The sequence below is a fragment of the Triturus cristatus genome, chromosome 1_2, assembly GCF_964204655.1.
Source record: "Triturus cristatus chromosome 1_2, aTriCri1.1, whole genome shotgun sequence".
In the NCBI taxonomy this organism is placed as follows: Eukaryota; Metazoa; Chordata; class Amphibia; order Caudata; family Salamandridae; genus Triturus; species Triturus cristatus.
The window spans coordinates 746,781,288-746,802,020 of NC_140580.1; the positions used below are offsets into that span (position 1 = coordinate 746,781,288).

At 40.4% G+C, this 20,733-nt stretch overlaps 1 protein-coding gene across 10 annotated transcripts in view; it reads right to left on the reverse strand.

The window, feature by feature from the left end:
* Positions 1-758: 758 nt before the first annotated feature.
* Positions 759-20,733, reverse strand: part of KAZN (kazrin, periplakin interacting protein) — a 998,377-nt gene continuing 978,402 nt past the window's right edge. For 9 of the 10 annotated variants that reach the window (XM_085608668.1, XM_085608670.1, XM_085608669.1 and 6 more), the window contains one exon: positions 759-3,430. In XM_085608668.1, the coding sequence (XP_085464794.1) occupies positions 3,263-3,430 (168 nt within the window). In that variant the 3' untranslated portion in view covers positions 759-3,262. The remainder of the gene's footprint in view (positions 3,431-20,733) is intronic. The other variant, XM_085608673.1, reaches the window with a different exon arrangement.

Consider the following 20,733-nt stretch of genomic DNA (forward strand, 5'->3'; position numbering starts at 1 on the left):
AATGTGTTCCAGTGTTCCTGAGGGTGTAATTCTTCAAATAAAGATGGTTTGAATTTCTACTATCAGTGTAATGTCTCATGGGATTGACCATCACCTGAAATATATCCCCCTTAAATATTGCTCAGTGGGTTGTGGAATGGCAGCAGTACAATTGGTTTTCTGATTCCTGTGGCACATTGACTAAGTCCTTGGTGTCAGGTGGTCTAGAAAATTGACCTCGCTGTTTCTAGAAAAATCCTATATTTTTTATTGTCTAACTTTTCCTCCTTCATGCTTTGAACTTTTTCTACTTTATCCACAAATCCTTGTTCCCAGAAGTTCTTTCTTACTTTAATATTCATGTTTTAAGATGCAGACACCCAGAGTCTTTCGATTTCAAAGTCTAGGGCAGTTTTTATCTACAGTGTCATGAATTACCAGAGAATGTATCTGTTCATCTGGGCTTCAACCAAAAATCACAAAATCTCTGCTTTCGATTCAATAACTCAATCCAGTCAAGCAACTTTTAATACACTCTTCACCAGCAGGGAAGACGACCACAACAAAGTGAATATGCTGGTAGTATGTTACATGCACTTCTCATTTGCTAGTAAGTGCGCTTTTTTCCCCTTGACATACAAGTTTTATCTGCATTTCAATATATGATCACTATCACTCTTTGCATGAAGTAGGCATTTGGATAACCTGAAATTGGAACAAGTGAAAGAGTTATAAAAGTGAAAGAAAAAAAACAAGATATAGAAATACAAACAACAGCATTATATTTTAAAATAAGCTTTATTTAGATGTTTTATCTTTTTTTATTTGCAGTCATGCTTTCAAGAATCTGTCCCATTCTTGTGGGAAATGTTAAAACTAAGGTTACCAATAATATGCTATTTACTGTAGTACTCTTAAATAAATCTCCATCTTAGTAGGTTTTAAAATTATTTCCTAATTTACAAAACTGAAATGTAAAGGAAGGAACTACTAAATGTCAATGAGTTAAAAAATAAGACAGCATAATTGAAAAAATACTTGCCTGAAGGAAACAATATCAGACCCATATATATTTCCTAGTGTCAAACAGATCCCTTTGCAAAGCAGTTAAGATATTAAGTAACTTTCTGCAATTACCCACAACAAGTTCCTAGTTTTAGGGTCACCACCATTTTAGTTTTGCAATGAAAGAAAACATATCCCTTTCAAACAGGATGCACTTAATACAGAAATATACATCACCATTGCCAAAGTTTTTCATTCAATGTTCAGATCTTAAGAAATTAGTTCAAGGCAATAAGTACAGCAAATTCAAATTCAGATTTAAGCACCACAGTTGTTCATACAGATAAGCAAAAGGATCAATGACAGTAAAACAGGTTAAACAGGTTTTATTTTAAATAAAAAGTGGATCTAAAAGCAGCCATATTTATTAACTTTCATTTCTGATACACAATCATTTATTCAAAAGGAAGATCAAGGGGTAAATGTCAAAAACAAGAAACAAATTAATGCTGCTGCCAGTTTTGCCTACCAAGGGCTTCAATCAATAATAGACCGCTGCACTGTAGGATAAGTGTTAAGGCAGAAATTAAGAGACTGGATCCCACTTGACAGTATATACCATAGGAGCTCTTACGTAACAATAGGTACAGAACAGATTTTGCGCTTGTTGGCATGAAATGTTATACATCGGGCTACTATTACAATTTGCTAGAATGTCTACCTGATTAGAGACATGCACATAAATGCTCACAATCCAAGGCATTTATTAAAGGGGATATAAACCTTTTTTTTTAAAGATATGTTTAACCTTACTAATAATGGTTTAACTTATGCCAGATTTTCCAATCAGGAACTCTTGCTGTCTATCTCATTTTAAACTTATTCTGTGAACTATGTTTAAACTCTATTAAATGAAGTTTCACCAGAGAAGGACAAGGGAATGCAGGCTTTTGATCCATTCCAGCAACAACAAAGCAAACAATCTTGTTGATGTAAAGTAAAAGAAAATATAGATTTAATTATTTGATGTTGTCATTTTTATATGCAGACAGCATCTACTAACATCCTTTGATGTAACTTGTTCCAAAGGTTAAAGACATTCCACAAAATGGGAGACAGCCCGAAAACATTTTTTTAAATATTAGAATTAAGAATGATGGGGAACAATGTAGGGAAAATCTGTAGATGTATACCATTCCCAGTAAAGGTTTACTATTTAAAAAAGCCTACACTGCTTCAATGATTAAGAACTTTACGTGGGATGCCTGAAGACATGCATGAACAAATGAAGAAACATTGATTTGAGAATGTTTAAAAAGAGAACCCTACTGAAATATGAAATCTCCTGTTCTGTACCTACTGTCAAACATTCAACTGTTTTTTTTTTTACAATCAGGCGTTTCACAAGCCACGTGTTTTTAAAAATGTTTTAAAATAGTTATGCTTTCGTTAAAAAATAAATAGATTATACGTAGTGTCTGAAATATATTTGTATTTTAGATGTAGCAGCCTTGACAATTAGTGCTCATACAGTAGATATAAAACAAATGCTTCTGAAAAATGTATTACAGGTAACAGTCATCTCAACATGTCAAATGGCTCTGTCGAAGTGTTGCAGCATTCCTATGTCAAGCAGCAGAAATTAATTCCACTCACCCTTAACATACCCCCAATCCCATGGAAAAATAGAACTTCAATAATTATGTCATAATTTAGATAAAATACATGTTTGCATGTGTGCAAATAAATAAGCAACAAAAAATATTTCAAACTGGCAGTCATTATAAAAGCCCATGTGGTCAGACCAGAATTTGACCAAGACCATAGGCTAGACTGTCATCTTTCTGAATAGATCACAGTTCATGTGCACCCTGTGAACAGGAGAATGTCCCTCAAACCAATCTGAAAATATAATAGGTACAGAACGTAGTTGCAACACATCATGGGCTCTAGAAAAACAATGTACAGACAAGAGACAATCCAAGCACCAAGTGCACAATATGTGTTATTTACAAATACACAGCAGTCCTTCAAGTTTCAAGTTTCATAAAAGAATAAAAAAATAATAAAGAAAAACTCAGAATGACAATATTACAACACAACTGCATTGCTCCAAGGACAACAATTAACATTCACACACATTTTGTTTCTGTATATGTACATGACTTACAGAGATGCCGGCGCAAGGATGGGGATCATTTATCTCTTTAGTTACAGACATTCGCACATACATACAGACTCAAACACACACACTGCCAGCTGAGACACAGCTATCAGGTCACCAATCTGCATCTTCCTCTATGTAGTAATCAGGCGTAGTACCATCAAAAAGGCCTGGATCTAATGATTTCCGCTGCTTCCCCCTGGCAAAGACCCTTGAAATTGAGCCAAACCCCATCTTTTCCTTCTTCTTTTTCCTTTTTTGGTCTTCCAGATCCTCTAGAGACTAAAGGGAAGAAATTGGAAGACATTACACTCAGGTTTCATACAAATGTCTCACTCATAATATTTTCAATAATTAAGAATAGAATCACATATTGACTACTGATATATTCTCAAATTTGTAAGAACAATTTCATTATTTTGGTCTTCTTGAGACTTCATTTTCAGCCACTGGTAATTTTTAAGCTCACAGTGTTCAAAGCAGAGAATGCTAAGAATCTCCAGCAGGACAGTGGCAACTGAAATTTAATTAGCGGAATGTCTCTTTCCATTTTATTTTATGTGAACTTTCCCCGCCAGCTAGGGCTTATTATCTGTTTAAAAAACCACTTAACTGCCAATTTTGATTAAGATAAGAAAGAAGGACCCTACACTTTTTCCTAGAACACAAAACACATGGTAACTGTAATACCAAAAATGTTTTCAACGTTTTAGGTTTCTTGTGGTTTTTATGCACACCATCTCTAGGTTGGAGGAGAATCAAAGTTGTGCGCATTCGACGGCACTACAGAAAAATGGTAAGTGGGGTGGGAGGAAATAGGGTGAAAATATAGCTCCAAGTGTAAAAGAAAACAATTTAATGATTATTGCAAGAACTGTGGCAAAAGCTCAATGAGAAAGCAAACATTTGGAAATGGGAAAAGAGGATTACCACCATTACAAAAATAGAGAAACATGAAAAAATGCTAATAATTGTATTCGTACCAATGTTTTTACCCAATGCATTCACCTAGACCAATTAAAATGGTATTACATTTAACCTCTAATTGTATATGATTTGCAGAAAGAACAAATGTTATAGTAGAAGCTACTTCATTGCACAGCAGTTTTTTTCCCAAGCAATCAGAGGTAACATCACACGTTTAAAATAAACAGGCTTTAAAAAGTGCAACAGCTAAAGTTACAGAAAAACATGGTATGCATTTTTGATTTTAGTTGCTTAGGTCAATATTGGCATAAGGCTGCACCCAATGGCAAACACCTTTATGGAAAGGCAAAACTACTATGGAAATTAATTACATTTAGGATCAAGTCTGCACCATAAAAATCATAATAGCAGTCCTTGAAGTTCCAACACTTTCTAGTTCATTGGTTAGACAGAAATTGGAATAACAGGTTAGATTTTGACTGCCCTAAGCAAAAGATAAATTCATCTCAAGACAGGCTCAAAAAAAGTTGAATGTAGAAGACATGAAGACAGTTTCAACGATAAATAGATCTACCCTTCAAAGGCAATCCTTGACATAAAAAGGAGGCAGCTAATTTATGGTGAAAATCCTAATATGGCCACTCATGATTTCATACTAGACAGCTCAGGTGTGGTCCTAATGGAAAAACTTACTACCATCCACATTGTTAATGCTGGATTGATTATACAGATGTGGATAGGGCATCTGCTGCAGTCGTTATAAGTCGTCTCTTCCTATTAGCACGGAAGTTTATGATTTGCTGAGTTTTTTTTTTATTGTGAATGAGCAGTTTGCTGTTTTAGCTGGCCAAGACTTCAGTCTCTATTAAAGACATTTTTTTTTTTAAATAAATTATTTTCTATTGAAATCAAGGTATGACATATGAAAAGAAAGATTGAAACCTTGTACATTTACAGTGGCAATAAAGGTATGTGTCAGGGAAGGCATAGAGCAGGAGTATTACAAAACAACAATACAGTAATCACAATTCTAACATACTCAAACCTTGTGCAATGGTTTCATCCCTCCTCAGGGGAGGTTCGCATATCCCTCCCCTATGGGTGTTCCACTTTTCCAATACCTGTATCCATTTGGAGGGGCACCCCCTAGCTTTGTATATGGTCTTTTCTGTGACCATACACCAGTCCATATCTTTGCCCCAATCCCCCATACTTGTCGGGAGCTGAGCCTTCCACAATCTCACAATATTGCGCTTCGCCACCATCAACCCCAAAGTTACCCATATTCGCTCCTTGGAGGTTAGGTCAGTCGGGCCCCAGGCATTTAGGATGGGCAGCTTTATGTTACAGTCAATCTTCAGCCCAAGCACCCCTTCCATAAATCTCACAACCGCCGCCCAATACCCCTGGATAACCGTGCACTCCCAGAGTGTATGGATGACGGTGCTCTCCTGCCCACAGTGCCTAGAACAGCCACCATCGGAGCTATATCCCATTCGGACCAGTAATGGACCAGATAGGTAGGATCTATGTAGAAGCTTCAGCTGTACTAAACGCAGTCTGGAGGAAATGGCCACCTCCTAAGGAGAAGCCATGGCTGCCAGCCATTCCTCGTCATCCAGCCCTGCTACGTCATGGTCCCATTTTGCCCGCAGCTGGACCAAGTGATCTGGCAAGTTGTTGATCGTTTTTTTTTTTATAAATGAGCGATATGACCTTCTCCGGCAGGTCCCCATCTAGGACTCTATCCTCAAGTGGAGAGGACACAGGGAGATACTCCTCTAGGGAGTGCAGCCAGTACGGCATGTCTAATTTGCTAGTACCTAAAATATTCGTATTCCGCCAGCTTTTTTTCCTGCTGCAACTGAGTGAATGGGATTATGTCGCCTGATTTCCACATGTCTCCCACCCTAGATAAGCCTATAAGATCCCAGCAATCGAAGCCTTTCGAACGAGTAAGTCTACCCAGTTGGTCGCTGTGCCAGAATGGTGTGGCCTATGTGATCTTACCGTCCCACCCCAGGCTTTTCGTGGTGGCCTTCCACACCTGAACCGCATGTCCGGTGGGACTGGTCAAGGCAGGTTTCAGCAAACGCACATATATTGCTCCTTCAAAACTCCCTCCCGGCAAAAGCCACCTATCAATCTGGAAGGCAGGGTCACCCTGGGGTCTGTGGATGCATTGGTTGATGGCTGCGAGGTGGGACACCCAATAATATTGCCTAATGTCCGGTAGTCCAATTCCCCCATCAAACCACCCCAGTGTGAGCTTGTGGGTTGCGATGCGGGGGGCTTACTCTCCCGGAGCAGGTCACGTAGGTGGCAGCCAATTTCTTTAAAGTATGAGGAGTAGACTTAGTGCAGAGTGTTCTGTAAGGCATATAGGAATCGGGGAAGGGACATCATCTTGATTAGGGCTGCACGTCCCGAGAGGGAGCGATTTCCAATGCCCGACATCAAACTTAAGACGTATCAGGGGTGGCAGGAGGTTGCGCTCGTAGAATCTGGTAGGGTCTTTGGAGACCCAGATCCCCAGGTACATGAATCCGTCAGTTGCTTCCATTAGCTGGAATCCCCGAGGGAGTGGAGGCATTGCTCCATAGGGAACACAGAGCACTGATTTGGACCAGTTTATTTTGTAACCAGCAAATCTACCAAAAACCCGAAATATATTCAAGACCCTTTTCAGGGATACAGCCGGTGATGCCAGATAGAGCAAGATATCATCCGCATACAACGATATACGGTCTTACCAGCCAGGGGTCCATTTGAGGCCCCTGACAATGTGATCCCTGCGGACCCACATCGCGAGTGGCTAGAGGGTCAGGGTAAATAGGAGCGGGGACAAGGTGCATCCCTGCCTGGTGCCCCTGCTGAGAACGATGGTAGAAGATTTGCTGTTATTGACGACTTTCTGGGCCAATGGTTGCTGGTAGAGGAGCTGAACCCATCTGATAAATTCCGGGCCCAAACCTAGTTTGTGAAGCACTGTGAACATGTAGGGCCACTCGATGGTGTCAAACACCGCCGCCGCGTCGAGAGAAACCACTACTGCGTCTTCACGTATTGTTGCAGCTCGGCATAACACACCATGGAGTCTGCGCAGATTGAGGGAGGTGTTCCTAGCGGGCATAAATCCCGACTGGTCCGGATGAACCAGGCGGGCAATGACCCTTCGCAAACGAGAGGCAAGGACTTTGGCTTCACCATTAAGCAACGACACTAAAGACATTTCTGACTGGTGAGGTGGAATAGAGGTCAAAAGTCACACCTTGGTTATATGTGGTTTGGAGTGCAGCCATGGGATACTGCTAGTGGCATACATTCTTCCCCAAGGTCCAGTGGCGTATCGAAACTTGAGGGGGCCCCCTGCAGAGTACGTTGAAGGGGCCCCAACGCTCCGCAGCAAGTCAGGAGCTCTCATGCCAGGGCCCCACGCTCCAGAGCAGTGCACAGAGGGCGCCCCCTGGAGCTTAGGGCCCTCTCCCCACACTGCGGGGACAGTGGGCTTTACTTTTACGTCACTGCCAAGGTCACTAAGATACTGGAAGGACAAAGGTTCCTATCTTCTCAGGGGGGTCAAAGTAACATTTTTCTTTACTTAGGAGCTAAAAATTGGCAAAATACAGCTGTTCTAATTTCAGTCATTATGCAAACATTTGCCAAGTTTCGGTCTTATGTCAACTTTACCGGTTTCAACAATGACTGTTTCAGCATTCTTTATCTATTATGGTAAACAGCCTTTACCATGCAGTACCTTTACCACACAGTCTTAACCACGCAGTTAAGTACATATTATGGGTTTTAACATTATATTTTATGCTATTTAAAAAATAAAAACAAAGGGGTAAAGGTGCGGGTAGTGGGTGATTTTACAGTTAAGGGATGAGTAGATATAAGGGTGGGTACAGATAATTTTAGGGTTGAGGGTTGGGTAGAGATAAATGGAGATTTAGGGTATTTTAGGGTTTAGGGTTGGGTAGAAGTAAAGGGAGGTAAGGGTAAATTTAGGGTTATGGGTGGGTAGAAGTAAAGGGAGGTCAGGGTAAATTTAGGGTTAAGGGAGTGTAGAGTTAAAAGGAGGTCAGGGTAAATTTAGGGCTTAGGTAGAGGTAAAGGGTGGAATGAGTCATTTTAGGGTGGGCGGATAGAGGTAAAGGGAAGTAAAGGAACATTTAGGCTAAAAGGGAGGGTAGAGGTAAGGGATGTTAAGAGTAAAAAAAGGGGAGGTTTGGGAGGGGGATGGATATATATATAGCCTCTGAGGAAGGAGGGATTAACCTTTGAAACGCCTCAGGCCAAACATGACGGAATCGCTGTCAATAGGAATTGGCAGATGGGACATTGTGCATACCTGAATAAAGGCTTACAGCCAAATGCTGGCGTTTGAGTGCCGTCTTGCTTTGGGCAACTTGGGAGCCGAGATATATATAGCTTTTTTCCTGTTTTAACTTGGGTAATAAATCACCTGCTTCACCCACTTGTTTGCGTTGTGGGATTGTTGATTTGAGTTTTGGAGGCGAGAGGTCCGTGCCTGCATTCCGCTGAGAAGAGAGCGGAAAGGACTGTTTCTATATATATTATACACACATATACATACATATATATACACCAAAAGGGCTACAGAGCACTCTCGGGGTAAGTAGATGCTTTATTTTAATCCAAGCAGACGCGTTTCACCTCAATGCTTCTTAATTAAAATGTAACGGACACATCGATTCGCCTGATCTCTAAAATCATAGTCTCTTTTTCATTGGTGCATTTCAGTTGGTAAACAGTGGTGAAGGACTGCCAGATCTCACACAAAATGTTTTAAATCCAGCCGCCATGTCCAAGTTATATTCATTCGCAGCCCTGATGTCTCTCCACATTTTCTCCATGTTAGGCTGAATGCCCCTTCCCACCATCTCTCCTCAATAGGCATTCAAACAACCGAGGGCTGTCTCTGTCATCATTGTTTCACGTGGCAATTATTTCCAGCCCTGCCACTTCTTAATTATGTGCCGTATACCCCTCGCTTACCGCACATGTCGGAAAATATCCCCGATGTTATATATGAAAAAAAGCAAATGTTAAAGGATGTTATTGTTAAGTGAAAATGCCAGTAAAAACATACCATTTTAAACTAACAAAACCACTAACGTGCACTAGATAAAGTTATCTCAACTAACTATAACTGGTGCCCTAAGGTAACTATAATTCACGCCCCCATCATGCACAGTATTTTCATTAATAATGTCATTTCAGATGTTGCAGTTGTGTTATCAATTTTGTCATAGAACTGGCCATGATCGATCGAATATGTGAAGTAATTAACAGTGAATGGTGAGACAACTTCTTTCATTTCACATTCCTACTTTTATTTTCTATTGAGGAGTGGTCCATGCGCCCCACCCGAGCCTTTTCAAGGCCCCGGTGAACCTCACCCCCTGGGGCTGATCAATTTTTAAAGGGGAGAGGAACATGGGGCTCATTCATTCCATTGGCCGTGAGCATATTTTGGGAGGGGGAGGGGAAATTGGACCCCCTTTCAGAGTCATCCACTGGCCCAGAGGATGCCATCCCCTGGGACCTGATGATAACAGCAGTTTCCCAGGGATCCAATCCTCAGGACACTGCTGTTCAGTGCCTGCAAGAGCGCAGGAAGAGAGTACTTTAATTGCCTGCTCACGCACAAGCAGGCAAGAAACACATGTTTGCTCCTACTCAGCAGGAGTGGAAATAAAAGCAGCTCCCGCCAGATGGGAAAACACAAATCAAGCACGCTGTCACTGCATCCGGAATGGGTGCAGGCAGGGGAGTCGACGAGGCCACGGGGACCCTGGGGCACCTGCCCTGCCAGCAATTTCTGTGGGTGTCCCGGGTACCCATTGCAGGTCTGAATTTGTTGCTGCCCTAGGGGTACGGCAAGCAGGGCCATAAACTGGCCCAGGGAGGGGGTGCTGCATGCCTGCTCCACTTTAAAATATGATGCGGCCCGAGGGATGGGGTCTATTGGACCACATAATGGCTTGGGAGGAGGGTAGTCGCATGCCACATCCCCTTAAAAGTATACGGGCCTGGGAATGGCTTGGGAAGGAAGGCTGCCCTGCACACCTAAAATAATTCAAATAAATATCCTCTGCGGCCCTCACCCACCCTGTGGGTTTAGCTCGCCCCTTTTTTTTTATTGTTTAGTGGGACTGCAGACCCTCTGTGGATACATTTAAAAAAATTCTTTTAGCCCCAGGGCTGAGACCCCCACCATGGTTAGGGGTCGTTGTATCTTATGCACAGCAGGGGGTTGACACCTAAGGTTGGTTGGACTCAGACCCTAATGCCAACCTCATGCTACATTTAGCCGAAGGCCTGTGGTGGTTGAACGTAGGACCTTCCTATAGGCCTCCGGCCATGTGCGGCACAAGGTAGGCCTAAGTAAATTTACTAATAAAACATTACTTTATGTTGAAGAAAACCCTAGAAATTCACTGAAATAAGCAAAGGTTAGAGTGATGTTATAGTTAGATGAAAATGTAATTTACATTTTTTACACTTAAAAAACACTGAAATTCATCAGTTATAGTTACCTGAAAAAACTATAACTTGTGCCCTGGCCATGCACTGCCTGTTACCTCACATATTTTATTTATTAATTTATTTATGTCATTTGTAGAGCGCATGAATCACCCCAACTGGGGTATCTCCGCCCTATGACGGCCCTAGACAGCAATGCCCGGTGTTTAGAACAGTGAGGTTTATAACTGCTTTCCGAAGGATATATAGTTGGAGGAGAGTTGAATGTGGATGGGAAGCTGGTTCCAGAGGGATGGAGCTACATAAGAGAAGGATGTACCACCCAGCCGGGTTTGTTTTATGCGAGGCACAGAGAGAAGCTCTTTGGACCCAGAGTGGAGGGTCCTGGAGGGGTTGTATTGGGTCAATTTATCTGCGATGTAGTTAGGTCCCAGGTTGTTAAGGGCTTTATAGACCACACAGCAGATCTTGAATGTAATCCTTTTCCGAATGGGCAGCCAGTGCAGTTTGCGGAGTAGGGGGGGGTGAAGCTGTTCTAGGGGGGCATATATCACTCATGACATATTCTATGACGTCATCCATAACATCAATGTGACATCTGAATCACATCTTTCATGACAATCCTGTGCATGACCTCTGAAACCAGGGAAATGGTTAGCTCTTTAAGATGAACTGCAGAATTTGGTTTCAATTGCTGCCCTGGTTCTTGTTCCTCGGACAACGTTAAGTCTAGAGCTCCATGCAACAGGGATGTCACCTGCGAACATTTCCTGGCGTTATGCTGGGAGGAGACATTGACAATTCTGCATTTTTTTACCCATTAAGAACGCAGCTCCGTTTGTCTCTCACATATCACAGACATGTGGGAAGGGAGAAGAGTTTATTTCCACAAAAGCAATATCAGGATTCATTTCCTATGAAGTCAAGATCCCTGTAACGCTGCTTGGACTATTCTAATTTATTTAGCTACAGTGCATTTTTCAGACATCTTCAATGATGAAATTCATGCCCCTGCCGAGTCTTGGGGGATTGGGTTCAGACGAAAATAGGTTGTTGTCTTCACTGCTACAAGCTAGGCTTATGGTTCTCCCATGTCTTGTAACATGGTTATGACTCAGTCAACACTGTGCAAGGTAATTTTTATTTATAGCATCTTGTTGTTTACCAGTAGCACTTTTCTCTATTAATATCCTGCGGTTTATAGTGCCCTCGGTCAGTCTGCATCTGGGCCCCTTGTGGTTCACCATATCATGCTGCAAAGCAATACAGCCTCAGATCGTTTTGCAGGACTGTTTGTTTCAGTGGAGACCAACACCCATCCAAGGTCATTCAGGCATCCTATTTTTTGTCCCTATTCGGTTAGCAGTAATTATGAGGGCTAGCAGGTTAAACTGTGTGATTAACATAGATTTTGGGGATAACTTGGAGCCATTGGACTGCAATGTAATATCTGGCCAATTAAAATGAGTATTATCTGCTTACATCCAGAGAAGCATTACAAACTTTACTCAAATTTTAAAAGCCATACAATGGTTGTGTGCATTGGAGGGGTTGCATCATAATAGAGATGAGATTATTCTGGCACTGTTCGACAGTTAGAAATATTTTTTTATATAGAATTGTACCTGATGATGAACTCTTAAGGCAAACTCGGATAAACTAGTTTCTTCTTCTCCTGGGCTATGTTAAGGCTGGCCTAGTCTTGAGGATTTCTGCATGTGAATCAACTTTGTAAGGGATTATTGTTTTGGCAGACATACCTAAACTCAGGTGTCCCTTTTTTGTCTTTCTTCCTTCAACGTGAGACTTGGGGTTGGACACAATTTACCTGGGGTCTGCCGAGCCTCCTTTATGTCAAGTGCTTGCCCAAAAATCAAATCATGATGACCACTCCTGGATGATTCATGCTTCAGAGAAACCTGCCATGAGTATCTGCCATACAATCCGTCTTGGCTTCCATCTCTGCCTTAATGATGTGTCTGTATTAATACTCCAGTTATTGAACTGAGTTTTCAAGGTTAGTCTATCTGTGACAACACACTGATAGCTATACGAGACTTGTTCAAGATTAAGATCCTCAGGGTGGCTTTTGTTCTCTTGGGATTCAAAATATTTTTCTCTCATCAGAATGTTATGTTATTGAGGAAACTGAGAATGTGCCCTATTTCTTCTTCTAGTGGCCTCTTGGTGCTGATTTTCGGCCAATGATGTTTTTTCTCCTTCTAAGTGTGTATTATTCCTTCTTTATATCTCTCCTATACGCTTTGGGTGATATAATACTGTTTAGAGAATGCATCCTTTCTTTAGGATATTCACTAGCAAGATGAAGTAGAGTTGGGTTCCGTGAGCTGCTTGATTAGCTCTTCCATGCATATGGTTGGGAGCTCCTCCTTTCTTTTAGTTTCCACACATCTGCAGAATTTGGAGCTTCTTTTTGCTCGCTTCAAGGGTGTCTAGAGTTGGCAGACTATTCAACTAGTTGGTCTGAGTTCAGTCTTCTGTTTGGACAGTTAATCCAGGTTGACTCTTCCTAACAGCATACACAATCAAAACATAGGCAAACTAAGCCTTATGAACATGTCGGTGGCGCCTCCACTTTGGTTTTGATGTGGTCTGTGTCTATGGAATTGTTTATTTGCACTAGAGGCTCTGGGCTGTTCTTAACATGATGTGCCTACCTCCTAATGAGAGTAATGTAGTAATAAAAGAATGTTTCAGCTATTACTTCGTGGTTTGGTACATCATATGATCATGCTGGTTGATTGCAATAAAGGAATATTGTTTGGGTGGATTCTCTTCTAAGGAACGGGACGATAAAGGAGAAGAGGATGTCATGTTTAGATTACTTACATGTAATCTCATTACGTCAATTCTTTCCTGTTTGTCCCAGTACTTACATCCCACCCACCATGAGGCATTGTTGGCAGTCTTCAGTTTTTGCTTGCTAATAACAGGAAGTGCACTATGTGTCAATATTTTTTCCAGGGCCACATAAAAAACACTAAGGTGGGGTGATAAAACTCCCTTTTCAAGGGCGCATTGTTAAAAAGAGTGCCTCTTCTCATCACAACACAGCAGTAGGAACTTTATCCCATATAGAAAGATGTGAAGAATAGGATGAAAGCATGCTTTTTGCATACTGTGATTTCACTATAAAAGAAGGTGGCATGTCCGATGAGAAAAAACATTTTTGCTTTAGACACAAGCCCCTTTCCACTAGGGATTTGCGCTCAGTGGTCCGTGTTGAACCTATTAAAACTTGTTTGCATTTCTCACAAGAAGTTGGCCTTCTGGCTTCATGGATGATGTTTTATTTTTTGAATGATGTTTTATTACAAAAAACATTATTCTATCTTCTGTATATTAGCTGGAACAACAAAAAGGTTTCCATATACAATAATACGTCTATTCTGTAATGAGCACTGATTTTTTGGGGGTCATTCAGTCATTTGTGATGGTCACTCAGAACAGTTGTTGTTAGAGAAAAGGGTAACAAAGTTTTTTCAGAGAATCCCAGGTGATTGTCAGTTTTAGGTTTGATCACAGATGGATTTTAGTAAAGTTATGGCCGCCCTGTTTAATATCACTCGTCCTTTTACATGTTGATTTACAGGCATAGTATATCCAAATATCTAATCTGTGCCACATCACAGATATTATCTTTGTTGTCACTGCCAGGTCAAACGTGGTATGATGACATTAACTCTGTCATCATATGGCAATTAACCAAAAACCTGAAAAATCCTACCCCTTGTTAGACAAAGAATGTTGACAAATGATTTGATTTCATGTAGAGTGCAACATAAAGAAAGTCTGTTCGCGCAAAAAACCTAACCAAAAAGTGATAACTGCCGATAATAGTCGAGACTGGGTCCAACAGCTTAAAAAAAAAAAAAGCTTTTGAGGGCCATTTTTGGAGCAACGTGAGGTGAAATGGACCACAACAGTACTTGGTTCCACACTTTAGGGCCCAAGAGCATGCTTAAGCGACTGCTGCCCATGTGTACCAGGTTCTACATATGAACCTATAGCAGTAACTGTTGTCCCAAATTAAGCCAGCATGTGGGAACATAGTAATGGAAGAGATGAGCTATCAGAATAGTTCTGGACAAATGACACACTGTATATATCAAATAATGCCTTTAAATTGAACTCTCTGTTCTGTTTTCAACGAATGCAGATCTCTGGGTATCAGGGATACCTAGTCACGCAATCTCAAATGACAAATCAGGCAGGTCGCTGCTTTCAGTGCTCTAAAGACTGTTACAATAATATAGCTTGAACTATTTAGATGATGCACCCAAGTTATCAACCAGATGGACTTACCCAAACGTTATCTATTTTACTAAGGAATACTATTTTGGTTTTGTTTGCTTTTAATTGTAATTAGTTATGTTCGTCTACAGCTGAACAGCCAGAAGGCATCTATAAAGATTTGAGGATGAACCTGGTGACTAGTTTAACAAATGGATGATAAATTTGTGTCATTTGTATGTGAGTGCGCTGTGCATCCAAAAGAGTGGAAGATAACAGACTGGGGACAAAGATTAAAAGGCACTGTTGAGCGGGTGGAGCCTTTTGGCGCCCACAGAGTGCCAATGTGCCTTTTAGGTCTGAATTGTACAAACTTGAATGTTTGACCCTATTGGAAAAAAAAAACAATCAAGAATAGTACAACTGTTACATAACAACAAAGTGTCAGAGAGAGCAGCAGCCGGTAAACTGCATACATGTTCTTACTCATTCACTCCCTCTGTAAAAACAGAAGGAATACGATTGATCCAAGAGGTAGAAATAGAAAGGGTAGGCTATCCCGCCAGCACCTTCTTGAACCTCCATGCAGGGTTGGGAAAAAGACAAGCAAGAATAATAACAGGTGCCTTTGGAGGCAGAGAGGGATTGGAAATTAGTGTTGCAAATCATGAATTTAGAAACAATAGGAGTGACTGGAGCATGGAGGATAGAGAATTAAATGAGGCATGGTGGACAGTAAATGAGCCGGGCAATTTGAGCGAAATAGACTAGGAAAATGGGACGTCGCATAGCCTAAGAATAATTTCTTGGAACATTAATGGATTAAAAGATTGGAAAAAGGTGGAGTATGTAAAGAATATTGCACAGAAGGCAGACATTATTTGTCTGCAAGAGACTTGGCTATGCGACGATACTCAGATAGCGGATGGCTATAAACAGTTCTCCAAAAAGGCGACGAAAGCTAGATTAGGCCGCCCCTCAGGCGGAATAATGACCCTAATCTCTACTGGGGCAATAGTTAAGGCAGACCTTATTAAGACCTCCTGTAAATGGATACTAGCAAATGAGATGGGTCTACAAGAGCATGGGAGGCTGAGTGAAAATATGGTAGTGGTGAATGTATATATGCAATGGGGCTCCCCCGGTGAATATGTGAAAGAAATGGGGTTCTTCAAAGCGGATCTTAAATATCTAAATGAACATTTTGGGAAATGTAATTTAGTAATTATGGGAGATTTTAACCATAAGCTAGCACCGGCGAAGGTAGATACCTTGATGAATGAAATTCTGGATGCATACGATATAGCGCCAGCTAATTTCCCTAATAGTAAAATGAATAAACAGGAGGAAGAGTTAGGAAGATTCCTAGGGTCATATGGGCTTGTTAGTCTAAATGGGAGATTGGAATCTGATAGTCCAGCAGGACAAACATTTAGAAGAGGGAACCAATGTTGCCCTATAGATTACCTGTATGTACCGTTCTGGAATTTTGCTCTTGTTAAAAAGTTTGAGATAATCAAAAGGGAAGAAAGTGATCACTATCCATTGTATTATGAAATACTAAGAGATCCCCCACGAATCTGCAAAAAGGTCTTACCACAACAAATGGATTACCCAAAAAGATTAACCACAAAGCTGACGGAGGATTATATTGCAAAATTGGCAGGGTTCCAACAAAACTTGCCTGTAGATATAGTATGGAGTAAGAAGGTTGACCGGTTTGAAGAGAAAACAAAGCAGGCAGCTCGATGTCTAGCGGTTAATATAAGGAAAACCTACAAAGGGGGTGAAAGACAACAGGAGAGGGGGGTTATGCAAATGGGTTGGTTCGACCTGATGTGTAGAGAGAAGAAAAGAATACTAAGAAGGGAGGAAAGAAAAGTGAAACAAAAATACGAGCTGGAAACCTACAATAATTTACTAAAACTAAGGAAGGAATTTAAAATGTTAGTGAGAAATAAAAAAAGAAATTTTAAAGAAAAATGCTGGATCTCCCTGTTAGAAACCATTGAAACCAAAAATACCAAAGGGTTCTGGAGGCTAATCCAAGAAGCATCAGGCCATCCCCAAGGATCATTGAACTGTGAAGTAGATGAAGCATCCTGGGAGGAATACTTAAATCAATTGTATAGGCGAAATAATGGGGAAGAAATTGGTGGGAAAAATAAACTGAGGCAATAAGTAGTAATGAATCTCATCCCTTCGTGCTCGGTAGAAAATATAAAAAACATCATTAAGAATTTAAATCTAACCCGCGCGGCAGGGCCCGACAACCTACCGGCAGTAATAATAAAAACAGACGGAATGGTGGGCCAACTTTTTCTCAAAAATGTTCATAGCAGTATTGTCCACAGGTATAATACCCAAATCTTGGAGGGGTGCTGTAATCAGACCGATACACAAGAAAGGGGATAGAAAGGAGCCTAAGAATTATAGATTGATAAATCTATTGGACATTGGTGCGAAATTTTTTTCTAAGATAGTTTTGAAAAAATTGAAGGAATGGGTGGATACAAATGCCATTGTACCGGTGGAGCAAGGAGGGTTCAAAGAAGGACACTGAACCTTGGACCATTGTTTTGCCTTGTGGGCCGTGGCAAAGAAGACACTCGAACAGCAGGGCAGTCTTTACTGCTGTTTTGTAGACTTCCGGGCAGCCTTTGATCTGGTAGATAGAGAATGTTTATGGGAAACGTTAAAAAGATTCAACATCCCTGCTGACATCTTGGAAGTAATCCAAAGCTTACATAGTGAAAATTGGGCACAAGTCATCAAAGATACAGAAGGAGGCCTGACTAAAGAGATAAGAATCAATAATGGCCTAAGACAGGGGTGCGTGTTGACTCTGTTATTGTTCTCCATCTTTCTTGCTGACTTACCAAAAATACTAAGAACTGAATGTGGAGCGAGTCCCAAGATAGATGGAAAGCATTTATCATTTCTTCTATATGCAGACGATTTAGTCATTTTAGATCAAACAGCAGTAGGGTTACAAAGGAAACTAAATGCCTTCGAGATATACTGTAGATCCAAACACCTAATAGTAAACATGGACAAGACAAAAATATTATGTTTTGGTAAGAAAAAACAGAAATATAACTGGTTTTTAAACAACATTAAATTAGAATCCGTAAGTGAATATAAATATGTATGGTTCGATCGAGGGCTAAGTTGGAAAATGCATCTTCAGGCACATAAAATAAAGGGGCATGCTGGAATCTGTGGATTGCAAAAATGTAACAACATTTATGGGGATAAATCGCACAGACCGATGTTGAAAGCCTTTAAGGCTATGATTCCTCCGCAAATGCAGTATGGAGCGGACATTTTGTGCCTGGGTGGCAAATTTACCTGGGGAAAGGAAGAAGGGAAATGTTTAAAATCTCTCCTTTCCCTACCTAGCTCTTCAATGGTACAAGCTATTAGGCTAGAATTAAACTGGTCAGCTTGGGACCAGCAAGTACAGGTAAATACGTGCAGATTTTGTAAAAGGATGGAAGAAGAGGAGGAGGAGAAAGTAGCTAGTTGGTGTAGAAGGGAGATCCAGCGGAGCGAACTGAAGTGGGCAAAAGATACTAGAAGAATATTGGGTTTAATTTGTGGAAATCTAAAAGTAAAAATTGGTCCAGAAACACTGTATATTGAAGAAGGGAAGAGTGCAATAAAAAATCTGGGAAATGAAAAGTCTAGAGAAATTGATTTGGAGTATGTGAAACAAAAAAAGACAGTACACTTTATGTTACATGTTTGGAATAATGATAATTCATACCCATACCTAGATATTTTACCAAATTACAGTCTGCGATTAGAATTATTGAAAATAAGAATAGGAATTAATCCTGCCCGTGCTAATGAGAGAGTGAAAAATATGTTGATGGATGATAATGGCAAATGCATATGAGGGCTTGATCTAAAATGTACAAGTGTTCATTTTGTATTTGATTGCACAAAACTGATGATAAGGCGGATGATTTTAAGGCCCCTGTTTCTGAAGTACGGAATAAGTACAAGAACACAAGCAATTGAGCTACTTACAGTTATGGAGCAATCGCCTTGGCAAAATTTTTACAAGAAGCAAAAAGATTCCTATATAACAATGGAACAGAATGAGGTGGGCATAGGTGAATATTGTTGGTAATATAATGGTTTTAACTATTTATGTACTAGAAACTTTTTATTTTGTATGCCCTGTTTTATTGTGAAACTAGAAAAAGTTTAAGTTTAAATGAAATGGATTTAGGATTTAAAAAAAATATTGTTATATTATCTTGTGTTTTTAACGTGTGATAAAATGGAATATGTAGTTTAAAGACCGAATAGTCATAATAAACTTATTTTTTGACTTGACTGTAAAAACATTTACAGCTCTAGCGCAATTGTACAAGTCGAGCTTTCTTTGCTTCGGCATGTCTATCATTCGATACTCACTAACAGACAGAGTTCACAGTGACTTAGAACCAGTTTCTGTCAGAGTTAAGGATTCTTGCTACATATTTTTGGGGGATTCCATAATGTTCTCAAATATTAATACTTTCTAACTTTAAGATAACCCATAAATCTTAAATGAAAGATTTGCGGCTCCTGTATTAACAAGGAAAAACTGAACCAACTCATGAGCCAAAAAGAAACATTTTGCATTGTTTGGCTCTGCCTGAGTCTGTGTACTTGTTCCCATGGCACTCACACAGAAATACATCCTGCACAAAGATTACCATTGTCATCTTGAATCCCCACAAGGATTCCGAAAGACATAATTATAGTGCCACAGTCCAGAAACCTTTAAGTCCGGGTGGCAAGGCCCCTGGGCCCGATGGTATTCCTGTCGATCTTTTTAAATCAAATGTTGATTTATGGGGACCTCTTTTAACACAGGTTTTTAATGCATGTAGCACATGCGGATTCTTACCAACTTGGTATGAATCCGTAATTGTCCCTATTTTTAAAAAGGGTGACAGAATGAATCCTGCCTGCTACCGCCCGATCTCACTGTTGGATTCAACAGTTAAGATCATCGGGCGGATTCTTTTAGACAGAATGCAGAAAGAGGATGTTACAAGTGATCTCCAGTAAGGGTTCCGTAAGGGACTCGGTACAGTTGAACAGGGCCATAATGGATAAATATACCAGGGCGAAACGGGGAAATCTTTTTATGATTTTTGTTGACCTAACAGCAGCTTTTGACTGCGTTATTTACGATAAGCTGTGGTCTATTTTAGAAGATTTGGGAGTGGATGTTTTAATAATTGCATTTTTAAGACAGCTCTACTCAGGGGCAAAGGCCCGTTATGGGCTAGGGGGAGAATGCACGAGTCAATTTAGGGTCAGGAGAGGTGTGAGACAAGGCTGTGTCCTTGCCCCATTTCTCTTCACCCACTATATAAATAAATTGGAATCTGTTTTAATTAAGGAGTGTAGGGACTTACCAAAGGCAGCGCAGCGTCCTATCCCTACACTCCTTTATGCAGATGATGCAGTTTTAATGGCCCGCACATCACTTGGTCTCCAAAGGATTGCTAACTCTTTTAGTAATTTTATGTCAAATTTAGGGCTTACGATCAACTGCTCTAAAACTTTTACAATGAATAGTGGATGCGGATCAAATAAAAGGATAAAACCTCTCTACTTAGACTCGAGGTCAATAGAGTGCACAAAAACTTTCATATTTGGGAATACTTTTCGACAGGACAGGATTATGGTTGGAGGCAATTAAAACTAGACGCCTGTTGTTTATTAAGTCGTTAATGGCATTAGCTAATTTTAGTCATAAATTAGGAAGATACCCACCAACAGAACTCTTATATATCTATAGGGCTAAATGTGTAGCCATAGCTATCTATGGAGCAGGTATATGGGGCTACGCTGATGTTAATATACTGCAGATCGCTGAAAAT